This window comes from Odocoileus virginianus, chromosome 24 (assembly GCF_023699985.2).
Source record: "Odocoileus virginianus isolate 20LAN1187 ecotype Illinois chromosome 24, Ovbor_1.2, whole genome shotgun sequence".
NCBI lineage: Eukaryota > Metazoa > Chordata > Mammalia > Artiodactyla > Cervidae > Odocoileus > Odocoileus virginianus.
This window is the reverse complement of record NC_069697.1, coordinates 41158000-41174610: the sequence shown is the minus strand read 5'-3', so window position 1 is coordinate 41174610 and position 16611 is coordinate 41158000. Positions and strand designations below refer to the sequence as shown.

The 16611-nt window shown below is 42.0% G+C and overlaps 1 protein-coding gene across 3 annotated transcripts in view; it reads right to left on the bottom strand.

Moving 5' to 3' along the window:
- Nucleotides 1-16611, bottom strand: part of CPM (carboxypeptidase M) — a 72057-nt gene that overhangs the window by 29233 nt on the left and 26213 nt on the right. For 2 of the 3 annotated variants that reach the window (XM_020888742.2, XM_020888743.2), the window contains exon 3: nucleotides 3030-3127. In XM_020888742.2, coding sequence (XP_020744401.2) covers nucleotides 3030-3127 — 98 coding nt within the window. The remainder of the gene's footprint in view (nucleotides 1-3029; nucleotides 3128-16611) is intronic. The other variant, XM_070454621.1, reaches the window with a different exon arrangement.

The following is a 16611-nucleotide window of genomic DNA, read 5'->3' as shown; positions in this document are numbered from 1 at the left end:
TCAAAAGTGTTTCCATTGACTTATCCAGCCTTTCATTTAGCTTTCGCTTCCTTGTGTGAGAGTGTGGAGAATCCCTAATGAAGAGCCTGAAAGGCTGGGTGAGCACACGGGCTTCTAGAGTGTTTCTCTGATAATTCATCTGGTCATTAACTGGCAATACCCCAGGATGGACCTACAGATTGTCAGAGTGAGTGAAGTAAGTCAGACTGAGAAAGAGGAATTTTGTATACAATATATACAATTATAATATTGCTTATAAAAGGAATCTTAAAAAACATGATACAAACAAAATTATTTATAAAACAGAAACAGACTCACAGAGAATGAATTTATGGCTACCAGGGAGGAATGTGGTGTAGAGTGGCGAAGGAGAGTTAGGGAGTTTGGGGTTAACATACACACAGTGCTATATGCAAAATGGATAACCAGCAAGGACCCATAGTATAGCACAGGAAACTCTGCTCAGTACTATGTAACAACCTAAATGGGAAAAGGCTTTGAAAAAATAGATACATGTATAACTGAATCACTTTGCTATACACCTAAAGTAACACATTATTAATCAACTATCAGTTCAGTTCAGTTCAGTCGCTCAGTCATGTCCGACTCTTTGCGACCCCATGAATTGCAGCATGCCAGGCCTCCGTGTCCATCACAAACTCCCGGAGTTTAGTCAAACTCATGTCCATCATACTCCAACATAAAATTAAAAGTTTAAAAAAAAAAAGATGGCAAGAACTCAGGAAAGCAGAAAATAAATCTCTATCAGTTTTACTTCAATTCAGTCAAGTTGGAACTTGCTAGATAGATGGAAATGAGTGTTCAGCACTTATAAGAACAATTGCAAAAAAATTTTGAAGCAATGATCCACAACTGGGTAGTGTATTGTGTAAGACTGAGTGTTGAGGTCCACAGACTCCTAGAAGATCCATGCACCTTGAGGACAGCATTCAAAGCTAGTGCCAGAATAGCAAGGAATCCACCCAAAGAAGGTTAAGAACCACTGCCGAAGAATGTTATATATGCTGCTTTTTAATATTGGGCCTTGAAAATGCTCTTTAATCCCAAAAGTTCTAAGAGAAGAAGAAGGATGAGGAAGCTGGTTAGACCCAGCTAATCCAAGTCACCTTTCTGCTCCTGGGTTAAGCCATCCCTTTCCCCAGCTCCTAGTGGCACCAGGAGGGCAGAACACACAAGATCTAAATTCAGGATAATAAGTTTCTCAGAGGCCCCCAAAGCTGTCAGACACTGTTAACAGCTGGGACACACAGGTTGACAGGACTTCAGGTCTCCACACCCAAAACACACTGACATTCCCCCCTGCATAATCTCAGTCCTTGGCAGTCGTCAAAGAATCAAGGTGAATGAGTGAAACTGCTTTGACGGGATACATTAACTACCTGGAGGGTAAAATGTCAGAAATTTGGGAAAGTACAAGCAAATTCAGGGGTGAACGAGAGGAAGGACTCTTGCTTTTCTTTGGAAGTTTCAATTGAGAGGAATAAATTCTCAGCAGCAGATTGCAACCTTTCGAAATGCTAGGAATTCAATAAATAAGCTACTGGAGTCAATTGAGGGCCACATGACTCTTATTAAAAATGGATTCCATGGGACCCAATCAATTGACCAGATAGCAAAAGGGAAAGGAAGTCTGGGCTGCTGTCTATCATGAATAGTTGTTTTATTAAAAACAAGTTTGCTCAGCCTCCCAGCAATATCAAGCCTTTTTGAGCACAGCCTATTATACTCAGAAAAGTAACTTCCACCCACCCATAAATCAGATTCAAAGACAAGACAAGCCACTTTCTCAGAGGCAAACGTTTGCACTTGAGCTCCAGTGGCGAGAAGTCCCCTTGCTGGTCAGGAGGGGTTGAGCGGCAAGTCTGGACAGGACAGGCAGAACTGTGTATCACGCAGGGTGGAGCCTGTTCCTATAAAGCCTGGGTTTGGGGAGGGTTGAGTTGGGACAGGAAGCGCAGCATTTGAGCAGTGCGGGCTGCCACACTATTGCAGATCTGGAAGTGTTGTAACAAGTCAGCAGGTCGTACTTAAAGGATTATGCATTTTCTCTGACGTTCCCTAAAGTTAAGTGTGTTTGATAAGGTGTGACACAGATCATATGTCAATTTTCTTTACTGTCAAGACTGGAGAATATCTTTCCCTTCCACTGGATTGCCCAGTTGTGTGGGGTCCTGGGAAAGAGAAAATCCTGCAGCTGTCATATTCTCAAAAATATGAGAGCTGAGGAAGTATATACTAAAATATATATAAAAAAGTATGTATAAATATATATTAAAATATATTTTATTGTACATAAAATACATATACAAAAGTATATACTAAAATATATATAAAAGTATACATACAAAAATATCCTCTGAGGAAGTAAGGTGAGAAATTTTGGGGAACATCTTCAAATGCCTGGCTTGGATGGTTGGGCAGCCAGGAGTGGTAAAAGGGTATTTTGCAAATTATAAGATAAATAACATAAATGAAACAGAATAGAGTTGATCTCTGATAAGCTGGAAAACAGCAAGATGTTACGATGGAATTTAAGGGTTTGTGGAATGGTGGGGATGACAGAGCCCCAAGCTTGATGGTCTAAACTTAGGCATCAAAAATGCCAAGTTTTGGATTAAGAGAAAGTGACAAAAGCATTAAAAAAAGCCAGCTAGTAGGAGGCTGGGTAGCCAGTTGGGACCTTCTTAGTTCACTCTTCTGCTGGCTCACCCCGATGCTGAGCAGGAGGTGGGGAAAACCAACCCAGGAGGCGTTCATGGACTTGGACAGCTGTCCTTCTGCCAGCCCCCAAACAAAAAGCAAGCTCCGGTTAGCTGCCCGGGGCGCTGGGTAAACAACCAAACGGCTGTGATGGCTTTTGGCTCCTGGCTCCTTCAGTCCTCTCAGGCAGACCCTTCCAGATTCCTGGCTACAGTGTCTGCTGCTTCCTCTGCATTTACAGACAGCAAGAGCCCCGAGGGAAGGTCCTTTGGTGACACGTCAGATACACATTCAAACCACATACGTACCTCATCTCCATGCATATTTGCCACGTATTTGAATTCCGGAATCCCGATTCTGTGTTCCTTTGGAGAGCGTCCCACGACGAGAACCCACAGGTTTCTGCCTTTACGGGGGAGATAAGTATAGAAAAATGAGTAGCCTTTTGAAATGACGAATGAACTCTGGTAGAATGAGAATAGTGAACAATGATGCTACTTCTCCCACCTGATGAATGTTTCATGACCATCTCAGTTCATGCAACTAACACCTCCGTGCCCGGAATGCTTTTGGTTTACTGCCAGCCAAAATCCTTTCAATCATCAGAAATATTTAACTTCTTATTCTAGAATGTGACTTTTAAAAATTGAAGACTTAGTAGGTTACATAGATCTTATTCTTCCAAAATGTTTAGTAGACTTAGTAGGTTACATAGATCTGATTTTTCCAAAATTGTTTTTCCAAAAAGTGTGCTCTGAGTTCTTGGTGCCTTATAGAAGCGATCTTGCTAATTCACACAATAACACAGAAATAATAATTGATAGTTGACTGGGAGGGAGCCAGAACTCTCAGTGCAAGGCATGTGAAAAAAAAACCAACATCAAGAAAACATGTAACTCAGAAGGGAGATTGTTTTTACAGTAAATCCTGAGTCTTGTTGTATACAAATGATCATGTAACAAAGCCTCTCAGCAGTGAGTGTCCTTGATGAGTACTGAGTCCTGTCATGTAAGCTGGGAACCACAAACTATGCTGACAATGCCTCAAGGAAAACTTGTAAGTCCTAACTCTGCCAGGGATGGTGAGATTTGGGCAGAGACTAAACTTCATGGAAGATTCACACTGGGCAGATGTTACCATTGCATCTTTGGCTCATATTAACTCAGGTAATCCCTTGTCCTGACCCAGTGAGATAGATTTTTAACCAGACTTTACAAAATGAAAACACTGACCTTCAAAAAATATTAAATAAACTGCTTATGATCACACAGCCAGTAAGAGGCTGTGATTTGAGCCCCAGAACCAAGACCTGAATTTTGGCCTATATGAGTAGCCTTTCTAGAGCTCTTAACACTAATGAAAACAGCCTGTCGCTCAAGAAGCTTGGTGTCCTAATCAGCAAAATGCAGAGGTTTCTTTCGATTCTAAAATCACATTCTTTTTTTTAATACACTTTAAAACTAGAGATTGAGGAGATGTATATTTGATATCTAGCTCCTAGATACAAAGTTCACATATCTGTAATAGCTAAACCTTCTGTGGAATTCAAGAACCCAGGAAAGGAATTTAACAGCAGTCTGTGGGCTAATGTGGGGCCCGTTTCTGCAGAATTTCTAGTGTAGTTCCTTTAATCTGGGGATCCCATAGATGAGGGCATACTCGCTTACCATAAAGAACTCAGGGAGAAGCAGATACTGGACTTGTCTTTTCCATCATTAATTCTTAATTTATTATAACAATTGTAGGACAATTCACCTTGACAGGGTAATGCTTTAAATTTAGTAATTGCAGAAATTGTCAAAAAAACATCCCCAAAAGGCAGCTTATCTGACTGATGCCACCTGTTCAGTGCAGACAACTCAGGTCATTTATTCACATCCATTTATTTAGTACTATTATACCCAGGCAGTTAACCCTACAGATAGTCATGCTCTCTACACCCAGTGAGTCTCTGATGCAAGCATCATTACACTGGGCTGTGACATATATGATCACAGCATGTGTATCAGGTACCGGTGTGACTGTAGAATAAAGGAAGAAACTTTTCCAAGGAGGGGGATCACATAAAACTTTACAGACGTAGGGTTTTAGAGCTGACTTCTGACCGGGGTTCTGAAGAGTGACTCCAAGTTAGCCGTGTGGACAAGCATCAGTACAGTCCATTTGGTGGTTTCCCACCAGAACCACTTTATTAGCCAGAATCTCTGATTCCCCCATATTATCAATTCTCAGATCACCTAGGGCTTCAGATTCAGCATGTTACCATTTTTCATGCGAAGCAATTAAGAGCTTTTTTCTATTAAACTTGGCTCTCTAGGTTTCCTTCGGGGGGATTCTTTTCTGTAGCTATTAATGCTTTCAAGGCTAGAATAACCACAGATTTGCACAGAATATGGTCTGGTCCCCTCACAAGCAGGGAAAAAAATTCAGTATCATCTTGACATTGTTGTTGTTTAGTTGCTAAGTCGTGTCCGACTCTTGCTACCCCGTGGACTATAACCCACCAGGCTTCTCTGTCCGCGGGATTTCCCAGGCAAGAATACTGGAGTGGGTTGCCATTTCCTTCTCTAAGGCATCTTTCTGACCCAAGGATCAAACCCATGTCTTTTGCATTGGCAGGCGGGTTCTCTACCATTGAACCACCAGGGAAGCCCATCACCCTGACATAATCTTTCTCAATTGTTTCCTAACTCTGCATTTGCAAAGCTGACCTGTAATATGAAGGAGAGTGTAGGACAAGAAAAGCCTGACTTGACATAGGTATTCAATATTATCTGAGGGCTTCCCTGGTGGTCCAGAGGTTAAGAATCTGCCTTGCAACGCAGAGAACACCGGCTTGATCCCTGGTTTGGGAAGATTCCACATGCTGCTGAGCTTACTAAGCACATAGCGCCACAACTACTAAGCCTGCACCCTAGAACCTATGTGCCCAAATTACTGAAGGCCACTCACCCTAGAGCTGGTGTGCCGCAACAAGAGAAGCCACTGCAGTGAGAGGCCCACACACTGCAACTAGAGAAAGCCACATGCAGTGACAAAGACCCAGCACAGCCAAAAAAATTGTGTGTGTGTGTGTGTGTGTGTGTGTGTGTGTGTGTGTGTAATTTGGTCCAAGGAAGTAGGGAAATCAAACCAGTAAAATCTAAATGAAGAAATATTGGTAGTAACTCAATCTCAATTTTAGCATGAATGGCTCCTAAGTGAACAGCAAAATGAGAAACTTACCTTGAATAACCCTCCATGGCACCAAGCCTGAGGATGAAAACCAGCCCATAAACCTGAAGATATTCACCCAATGCTTTTGGAAAGCTAAGCCTCTTGAAAGTTTTTAGCCAGCCTCTCCAATGAATACTGGTTATCTCTGGCTTAGACTAAATGCACAAAGGACAAACTATTGACTTTTCACAGCTTGATTGCCAAGGTGAGGCTAATTTAAACAAGATTTTTTTTTTTCTATCAAGGTTGGACAGGCTGCCTTTATCCCTCCAAGTTCCTGCTTTGAACTTTGAGCACCTACTTTGAACTTTGAACTCTTGAGCACCAGGTGTGCTCAAGAGTTCTGAAATGCTCAGCCACTTTCTCTTCGCTACAAAGTAAAGAAAACCTGGATTCCAAAATTGTCAGTATCTATGTCCAGGAATCCTTTCGGGGCTTGACTCCAAGCCCAGGGATGGGACAGGGTGCCCAAGTGGGCACCTAACTGGGTTTGCTTGTAGGACAAGAAAAGCATTACCATTCAAAAGGCTTCACACAGATCCACAAGGCGAGGAAACAGAACACTCTAGGCATTCAGGAGAAAGGAGGAGGGGAAGCTTGAAAAACGAAGTACAGCATCAACAGGGAGAAACTGAAGGAGTGTCATTCCCTCATCAGAATCACTGGACCCCTGGAAAAGTGCCAATCCCTGAGCCCCGCCTCGTAAATCATACTCAAAGGGGAGGGTCCCCAACCTGCACTTAACCGGCTCTTTTGGTGATTCTGAGGCCCATTAAAAGTTTGAAAGCTGCTCAGATCGAGGCAGTCAACGTCCAGATAGATTTGGGAGGTAAAATCATCTCATTTCACATACAATCATGAACATGTTTCTTTATTAACAAGTATACTTTGACTACACCTTTTTATTTTTTAATTTTTTAAAAAATATTTATTTATTTAGCTGCATTGGGTCTCAGTTGTGACACAGGGGCTTTTCTCATGGTATGTGGGATCTTCATTCCCAAACCTGGGATCGAACCTGCATTGCCTGCATTGGAAGGGGGATTCCTTGCCACCAGACCACCATGGAAATCCCTGACTACACCTTTTTAAATGACTGTTTGATATTTTATTACACAAATGACATATCATTCATTCAACAATGCTCCAAGGTTAAGTGTCCAACTATAAGTAATTTATGTAAATTACAGTATGTCCACTTAAATTATGTACAGAATTTTTATTTTTATTTTTTTTAATTAATTTATTTTACTTTACAACATTATATTGGTTTTGCCATACTTTGACCTGAATCCACCATGGGTATACATGTGTTCCCCATCCTGAACCACCTCCCCCCCCCACCTCCTTCCCCACCCCATCCCTCTGGGTCATCCCAGCGCACCAGCCCCGAGCATCCTGTATCATGCATTGAACCTGGACTGGCGATTTGTTTCACATATGATAATTTACATGTTTCAATGCCATTCTCCCATATCATCCTGCCCTTGCCCTCTCCCACAGAGTCCAAAAGACTGTTCAATACATCTGTGTCTCTCTTGCCATCTCGCATACAGGGTTATCATTACCATCTTTCTAAATTCCATATATATGCGTTAGTATACTGTATTGGTGTTTATCTTTCTGGCTTACTTCACTCTGTATAATAGGCTTCAGTTTCATCCATCTGATTAGAACTGATTCAAATGTATTCTTTTTAATGGATGAGTAATATTCCATGGTGTATATGTACCACAGCTTTCTTATCCATTCATCTGCTGATGGGCATCTAGGTTGCTTCCATGTCCTGGCTATTATAAACAGTGCTGTGATGAACATTGGGGTACATGTATCTCTTTCAGTTCTCGTTTCCTCGGTGTGTATGCCCAGGAGTGGGATTGCTGGGTCATATGGCAGTTCTATTTCCAGTTTTTTAAGGAATCTCCACACTGTTCTCCATAGTGGCTATGTACAGAATTTTTAATGTAAAATATTTTATCATGGTAAAGAAATCAAAGTACAAAATTATATAATTACAACTATGTACAACAGACTACTTACTAACAAAATACCATGGAATGAAACAGCTCCAAAGCATATAAAGCCTTAAATGAAATAATTGATGAGTCCCTATAAGAATTGAAAACAGCACACTGTCAGTAAAAATGGGCTAAGTGATAGGGTTATAAAACCAAGACTTTGTTTTCACTTTTCCATCTTTCTAGTTTTTAAAAATAAAACACTAAATCTTATTGTTTATTAAGTTCAGATACTGTGTGCTGAGCTTTATAATACCTGATCTTTACACTTTATAATACTTGATCTTTACAACACCTCTGTGTGGTGGGTGATACCCACAATTCATTGATAAAAGTGGCAGAACCAGGATTCAAACCCAGGTCTGTCTGATTCCAGTATCTCTGTTCTTCTGATGACTCTGGGCTCTTCTGAAAGTAATAGGTAGGTCAGGGCCAATCCCACTCTGGGGTGATAGTTCCCCAGCAGTTCTTTCAGGATCACACTGCCATAATTTGTCCCTGGAACAAGTTCCAGGCTGCTACCTGTCTATACCACTGAGCCACAGCAAGACACCTGAACTGAGGGCTACCCTAGAGGGATGGTCCATACTAGGTGTTGATATAACGACCCCATTAGACTCTCTCTACTCCAAGTGCATCTCTACTCTCTGGACACACACCCAGAGAGAAGTAGAATCCCTGTGTGGGTGGCCTGGTCCCAGGAGCAGACAGACCTGCAGTGATGACAAGGCTGATGATATGCAAGGTCCAACCCATGAGGCACCAGCCTCCAGGCTGGTAGATGAGTTGTTTCCCAGACTAGCATATTTCTCTTTGTGTCCTTACAATTACCCTTTGACCTAAGTCAAAGCTCAGGGGGCCTTGCTTGATGCATGAGTTTGCGTCTTCATACATAAGTGGGACCAGGAGCTCTATTGGTAAGACTGATGTAAAGCTGGCGAGTTCCTCCCGTCTTCCCTAAAAAAGAAGCCAATGCTCCAACACCAAACCTTCAGTCTCACTTATCCTCATTCCCATTACCACACACACAAAGCCTGGCATCAAATAATGTCCCAGAGGAGCTGAAAAATAGCACATAACTTCGGTCGGGTTAAAGACGCAATCTCCGAGACCTCAGGCCTGGAAGTGGAAGAGGAAGTTCCTGCTAAGTGGCTTATGACAACAGCACAAACAACTGCAAACAAAACAGGGAGGTCTCCAGAATGGCTATGTTTGCACAGTAGTATGACTCACAGTTCAGAGCACTTTATATATGCTCACTTAGCCCTGACAACCATAGGCAGTGGGTACAAAGATTATCCTTTCACACAGGTGGAGGTGCCATCCTAGGGAAGCTCATGAGGCCATGGTTCTCACGTGTGGTCCCAACAGTATCATCACATCCTCTGGGAACTTGTTAGAAATGCACGTTCTCAGACTCCACCCCTAAGTACTGTGTCAGAGACCCTGGGGGTGAGGGCCGGCAGTTCATGTCTTAACGAGCTCCCCAGGGCATCCTCATGCACGCTAAAGTCTGAGAACCACAGATGCAGAGAACGAACTTGTGGACACGGTGAAAGTCTAAGAACCACAGACACGGAGATGGGACTTGTGGACACGGTGGGGGACAGAGGGTAGGGCGTAACTGAGAAAGTAGCATTGACGTGTTCACACTATCATGTGTAAAACAGCGAGTGGGAAGCTGCTATATGACACAGGGAGCCCAGCCTGGCAGTCCATAACAACCTAGAGGGGTGGGGTGAGAGAGGGGAGGGAGGAGATATACGTATAATTATGGCTGATTGGCGTTGTATTGGTTTCTGCCCTACAACAACATTGTAAAGCAATTATCCTTCAATTAAAAATACACGTAAAGTTTGAGAACCATAGTAACAAAGGATGGAGCTGGATAGCCTATGCAGAGCCTGCTCTGGTCCTAACCATTATGCTGCACTGTTCCAGTCTCCTAAGGGACAGAAAAGATCAAAGAAACGTGAACCTGTGCCCATGAATTGCCATGTGCCATTTCTGATGTTGAGATTTTTCTTTCTCCCGTCTGGAGAACTGGAAATGGGACGAGGAGGTTTTGAGGACCCTATGAGGATGGTCTGAGAAGTTAGAGCTATCATCTCCTTCCTTTGGGATGCAAATCTCAGACTGGTCTGCAAACTAGTGTACTACCAGCTTGTTCCCAGACTGCTCTCTATTCAAGGATTACAGGCAAGCCTCAGTGGCTCTGCCCCAAAGCTGTGGAATCTGGAGACAGCTCTACTTCAGAGATTTGTCTGCTAAGCCGACTAGGCTGAAAAAGTCGGGTAGGTGGAGTAGCAATAGGAGGAAGGACATGGACGAAACTCATCTGCTCTACTCAGACCTTTTCTGGGACAAAAAAAAAATTCACACACACACTCTCTCCCAACATGGCAAATGGCCCAGCAGTCACTGGGGCTTCTGCATTGAGTTGAGAAGTCTGGGCAGCCCATGTGAATGTCCAGTCTGTTTGATTCTGTACATGCAAAGCTGTGAACCCATCCTTGGTAAGATGCAATGATTCCAATCCCCAGTCAGCCATATGACCTCATGGAGCTTTAATGCCATTTACTGTGTAATGTCGGAATTCCTGACATTGCTCCTGAATGGAGGAACTTGTCAAGAAGGGGTTCAGTGGTGCAGAGAGAAATCGGGCGACCTAGAGGTCCTTCTGCTACTGTGACAAGAACAAGTGCCCTACTCTGCACAGAAGCAGCCATGGGACTGACTGGGCTGCCTCTTGCCTCCGGAAGTTCTAAATTCTAGCTAAGACCCTGAGTTTTGGTCCCTTTTCCTCCCATGACATCAAAGTACAATCCAAACTCCTCAGCATGGCAAGCGGTCTCTCATGGATTGTGGCCTTGCTGCCTCTATCCTCCTACCACAATTCCTCATATCAGGCACTGTTAATTTAATCATGTGTGATTCTAATGGGAGCTACCATCAGCCTTGATGCCTGTAAATGTACGCTCTTGCTCCCGCATGGATAGTCCTCTATCTGATCAAAGTGGCCGGCTTCCTCTTGGCTTTCCAAGGCTCAACCAAAAGACTCCTCCCATCTGTCACCTTTCTTACCCTTCTTCCTTGATCCTATATTTTACCAGCCTGAGTGGTTCTCCCTCTTGAACATTTCCCACATGCTTCTGCAACCCCTCTCCTAACACGAAAACCACAGGTTTTCCTGCAGGCAAAGGATTAGCATCTCTGTGCTTGCAGTAGGTAGTGTCATGCCTGGCACAGATGTAGTAGGTGGCCCATAAATGCTTGCTAAATGAATGGATGGCTGGAAAAATGATCAACTAAAGAAGTTCAGTTGAAGCCAGGGTCCAGGACTGAAGAAAAGGCTTACAGCTAGTCTACAAAGAACTATCTGGGGTGGGCTCTGAAAAAGTTCCAAATTTCTAGATCAATCCCAGGGTTTTCAGATCTTCTTGGGGATATTTCCATACGAGAGACTGCTGAGATCCAAACAAAATATCTGGCTTCCGGTTAGACTCATCCGTCATCATGGGGAGATGGGATTTCATTTGCTTACTTATTTGTCCCCGTGGCACTAATGCCGTGAAATGACACCTGAGAAATGGAGCTGTTAGTTTCATGTTATTGCTTCCTGAACAGGTCAGTAGGGAAGTTTGGGGGTTTCAATTTCTAAATCAGAAACTCTTCTGATTGCTTGGGGACATTATCTTTTTCAATTGAAACAAGAAAAGGAAAAAACATGAAGATGTAGTGAATTGGAAAACGTTTTCCTTTCTTCCTCTTTTTTTTTTTTTTTTAAAATTTCAAGGCTAGTCACGATTCCCAGAGAAGCAGAGTGCTTGTCTCATTAATCACCAACCATCAACCCAAACAAGAAGATGGCAGGAAATTGCTCTGCCTTCCTCCTCTTCCAACTCTACCTTCTCTATTCCTCCCACTCTATTCCCAGGTCAGAAGCTGATAAATCTGTTCCACTTCCTCTAAAAATTTTTAATTTTTAAGCTATAAAACTAAGAGAATTTTTTTAAAAAAATTAACTTTTAAAAGCTAGCCGTAACTCTCATGTCCCAGCTGTCCTATTTTTTTTTATGTTCCCTTCTAGTCTTTTTTTCATAGAGACACAGGAAACTTGTTTTAAATCCCCAAAGTGAAAATCTCTAGAGGCCTCATACTATAAAAAGCTGTGAGCTTCCGCTTTTGGTCCCTTAGGGGAGAGGTCAGACAAAATCAGATCTTCATTTTGAAGAATGGCTTGGTTTTAACAGTCAAATTAAATATCATCTTAAAGTACAAACAAGTACTTGAGATTTTTAAAAAATGCTATTTTAAAAGGTCAATCATTATAGCTAGCACTATGTTTATTGTCCATTGGTGGGTTCTCTTTTAAGGTTTTCCAGGGGAATTCTGGTTCAGTGTTAGTGTTTTGGTTCTTTCTTCCCAGTTGGTGGTTTTACTTCTTCTACATTCCTGTAGGTGTCACACAGCTGTGTTTTACAATGAGGTCAGTTCAGATCCATTTGAGCCCTTCTTCCATGCTCCCTCCCTCAAACCCCAGTTTGTTGGAGGCCTGCTTATCCTAATTGCCTGTTTTTTGCTACCATAAGAACTCATCCTTCAGTGGCAGGGAATCATGGCAATTTCTTTACTAGTTTTCTCATAAGCTGCTTAGAAGAACAAAGACCTCTCAGTCATCCTATTTGTTGAGTTTGTATCTAAAAGGCTTTCACTTGAAAGTAAAGGAAGCCAGGGTTCAGACAGAAATATGCTGAACTTCTGACAGTGGGGGAAGCCCCAAAGTTGACAAAATGAGGTTCCTTTAAGGTCTAAACTTGACCTAAAAGTAGGACCATTGGTGCTTTTGTGGGATTAACAAAAGTAGACTTCTCACTGGTTTTACCATTCTGAGATTTAAGTTTCACAGTTGGGTCAATAATTTAGTAAGTACATCTAAACCAGATTTTCAACAGAACATATGCCTCCAAATAGCATCTGAGAGTTCTTGAAAGATATGCAATGTCCCTCTAGTGGCACCTTTTGTAACGATGCCTTGGGCAGGTTTTAGAATCAAATTGCCAGGGTTAAAACCCCCCAGCTCTGCCACTTACTACCCATGGGGTATTGGGTTAATTGCTTAATCTTGCTGAGTGGATTTAGTTTTTATGGTATAGGATTGATGGTACCTATACCTCATGGGATTTCTATCTCATCTAATCCTCACAAACTTTATAAACAGTGCCAGAAACATGATGAGCACATGTTTGTTTGAGGGCCTTGAGTTGAATTGACGGGTGATACTACAGGCCCTTTGAACTTCCCTGGTGCTCAGTCGGTAAAGAATCCACCTGCAATGCAGGAGACCTGGGTTTGATCCCTGAGTCGGGAACATCTCCTGGAGAAGGAAATGGCAACCTACTCCAGGATTCTTGCCTGGAGGATCCCATGGGCAGAGGAGCCTGGTGGGCTGCCGTCCACGGAGCTGCAAAGACTGAGACACGACTTAGTGATTACACGACCACCACCATAGGCCCTAGGAGATGATGCAGCATCAGAGCAAGTAAAGAAAAATTTCAACTGTAGACAGTGTCCCTAACATATGGACAGAACCATCATTCCCCAAAAATGTGTCTTTCAGAAAATGTGCAGATCAGTTCAAGTAGACCAAAATCAGCTACAGTGTTTTTTTTTAAAAAACTGAGGTGTGGATTCACAGAATGAACAGGCTGTCTTGAGAAAACATGTCCCTCAAAATTGATGGTGACAGCATGAAAACTGTCTTGAACGTTCATGCCACCAGACATCAGGTGGATTTACTTAAGCCCAAGAACTGAACCTCATTCAGAACTCCCAAGCAATATGCCGGAGGCTGGTGCTGAGCCTGGAAGCAGCACCGTCACAGGCAGGGTGAGGAAGCAGGTTGCCTTGGCCAGCGGTGCTGAACCACAAATGCATCCTTCACAATGTTTTCTTACGTGGTCTGTTGCCCAAGTGATTGAAGCCATCACTCAGATTTTAATAGTCTCCAGGAGACGGAGGCTGGAAATCATGTTAAGATTCCCAGTCTGGTACTGCGATGGAGAGATGCCAACCCATCCCTGTAGGTGGGCAACCCCAGTGCTCGTCGATAAAGAACTGGTTCATTAGGAATCAGTCAATGACAAAAAACTGGTCCAATGGGAGATGGTTAATGTCAACAAAAGGCAGGGGGACTGCCCCGGATTACAAGACTAAAGAGATAGAGCACTATAGGCAGTGTGATTCCAATTTCTAATTGGATTCTAAGGGGAAAAAATGATAAAAGAGGCATTTTCGGAGCCGCTGGAGAACTTTGAAAATGGACTATACTGTTTATTGAGTAATTATTTTTCTTCATTCAATAATGGTGTGCTGTGGTTAGGAAGAAGTCATATTTAGATGATGTATGCTTAGATGTTTGTAAGTAAGCATACTATTTACCATTTCTAATAGTTCACTGAAACCCATAGATAGAGCTCATGAGAGACAGAAAGCAAATGTAGCAAAATATTAACAGCTGGTGGATATAAAAATGAAAACTGAATATTTAATTTTTTTGCAATCTTTCTATAGGTTTGAAATATATCAAAATAAAAGCTGGAGGGGACAGGATTTGTAAAAGATAATGGTAAAAAGTAAAAATCATAGCCTGATTCACTGGTTTCCATAGTTTGAAAAGTGAAATGCAGGGTCAGAAGAGGTCGCAGTTATTTACCTGAAAGGTGAAGTCGTGGTTGGGGGTAGGTGGGGGTAGAGGCCCCAAGGTGAGAAATTCACAGGTTGCCTCTTCCTGATGAAAACACAAAACCATACTAGAAAGGGAGTTAAGAAGTTACTATGCAAACTATCCAAAACCGAGACACAATAGCTTATTTTTAAAAAAATTTATTTGGCTGTACTGGGTCTTTGTTGCAGCATGCAAACTCTTAGTTGTGACTTGTGGAATCTAGTTCCTGGACCTGGGGTCAAACTTGGACCCCCTGCATTGTGAGCTCAGAGTCTTAGCCACTGGACTACGAGGGAAGAGCCCACAATAGCTTATTAGATCTCCATATATATTGAGAAAGAAAAATCATCTCGATGCAAACATGAATGTTAACTAAAGGATGTTTTTAAATTTCTATTACAACCAGAAAAAAATTAAAGAAGTATTTTTAAATCACATGATTTATGTGATCATTGAGTTTTCTGGTCACCAAGTCATTAACTTAGTAAAGTCAAGTGATTAACATAGAATAAGAAGCTTGGATGGTGGGCTGCATTAATCGTGAGTTTCGTGTCTTCCTCAGGATTGGGCTTTGGATCAGGGAAAAAAAGATGTAGATGGCTGGAACTTTTCTCTTGCCTGAATATGGTCACAATCCTGTTCAGGCTTTGGGTAGAACAGAGCAGTAAGACCGCTACAACTGAGGAAGCAGAGGGGAGGCAGGGATAGGCCCTGGCTGCTGAGAAGGCAAGGATGAGAAAGCCTGTGACTGTGAACTTGGAAAGTTTCTGGCTTTCAAGGGTCCTTTCATTTATCCTTTGACAAAATCACAGCATAAATTTGTTGTCAACAAACTTAAGAAGCTACATGATAATCATTCAACCTCTTTCAAAAGAGTGGTGAGTATGAGATTTATTTACATTTCTTTTTTCTTTTTTTCCTATCTTTTGGCTATGCTGCATGGTATGTGGGATCTTAGTTCTCCAACCAAGGATTGAACCTATGCCCCCTGCATTGGCAGCATGGAGTCTTAACCACTACACAACCAGGCAAGTCCCTGTTTCTATTTTTGAGATAGCCAAGAAAAATATGAGCATATTTAACACTATAGTTCTACATCATTTAAGCGATAAACTGGTGCTGATTAACTTCTGTAACAAAGCAGCGTGTTAAATTCATTGCAAACTCAATACAAATATAAATATGTACTTCCAAACAAACCCACAAGAATCACTGCTTTGGCATTAACATCTTTGCAACACCCAACCTTTAGAAATTATCAATGGATTTCTCAAGCTTACAAGAGTCAGCAATGATGCTTTCAGCAGACCCATCAACAATTATCACTCACTGAGGGGCATTATAAGGTGAGCTGCTTTAGTAGGAATTTCTATTGATTTGGGGCTTTTCTAGTGTTGCACTGAGAATTTGATTATTAGAATTACAGAGGGGATAGCATATTTAAATGATGTCATAATCAAGGAATCTGAGGAAGAATTCAAAGATTTCAGGAAGGCATATCTGCTTAAAATCCTGATATTTTAATAATTTCCAAAGTGTTTCACATACTTTCACATGTCAGCTTATCACTTAATCCTCAACAAAAACCCCATGAGATAGGTAAGGCAAGTGGTATGCTCATTTTACAGTTGAGAGAATAGGTTCTGACGGCTTGGAGTCAAACTGGCTTTTAATTTTACTCTAAGACTAATATTTGTTCCACATTGCTCCTTCAACATAAAGTAGAACTTCCTCTGTTACTATTTTAGATGCAATAGTTGTTTCTCTTTCTTGGGACAAAGACCTTGAGGCATCTAACTCCTGAATCCATGAGGCATCTGACTCCCAAAATAAACCTACAGCTTCATCTCCCACATCCTTCTCCCCTCCCAACAAGAGCAATTCTCAATAAGACACTTCTCCAATAATGGCATTAGACTCATTAATTAA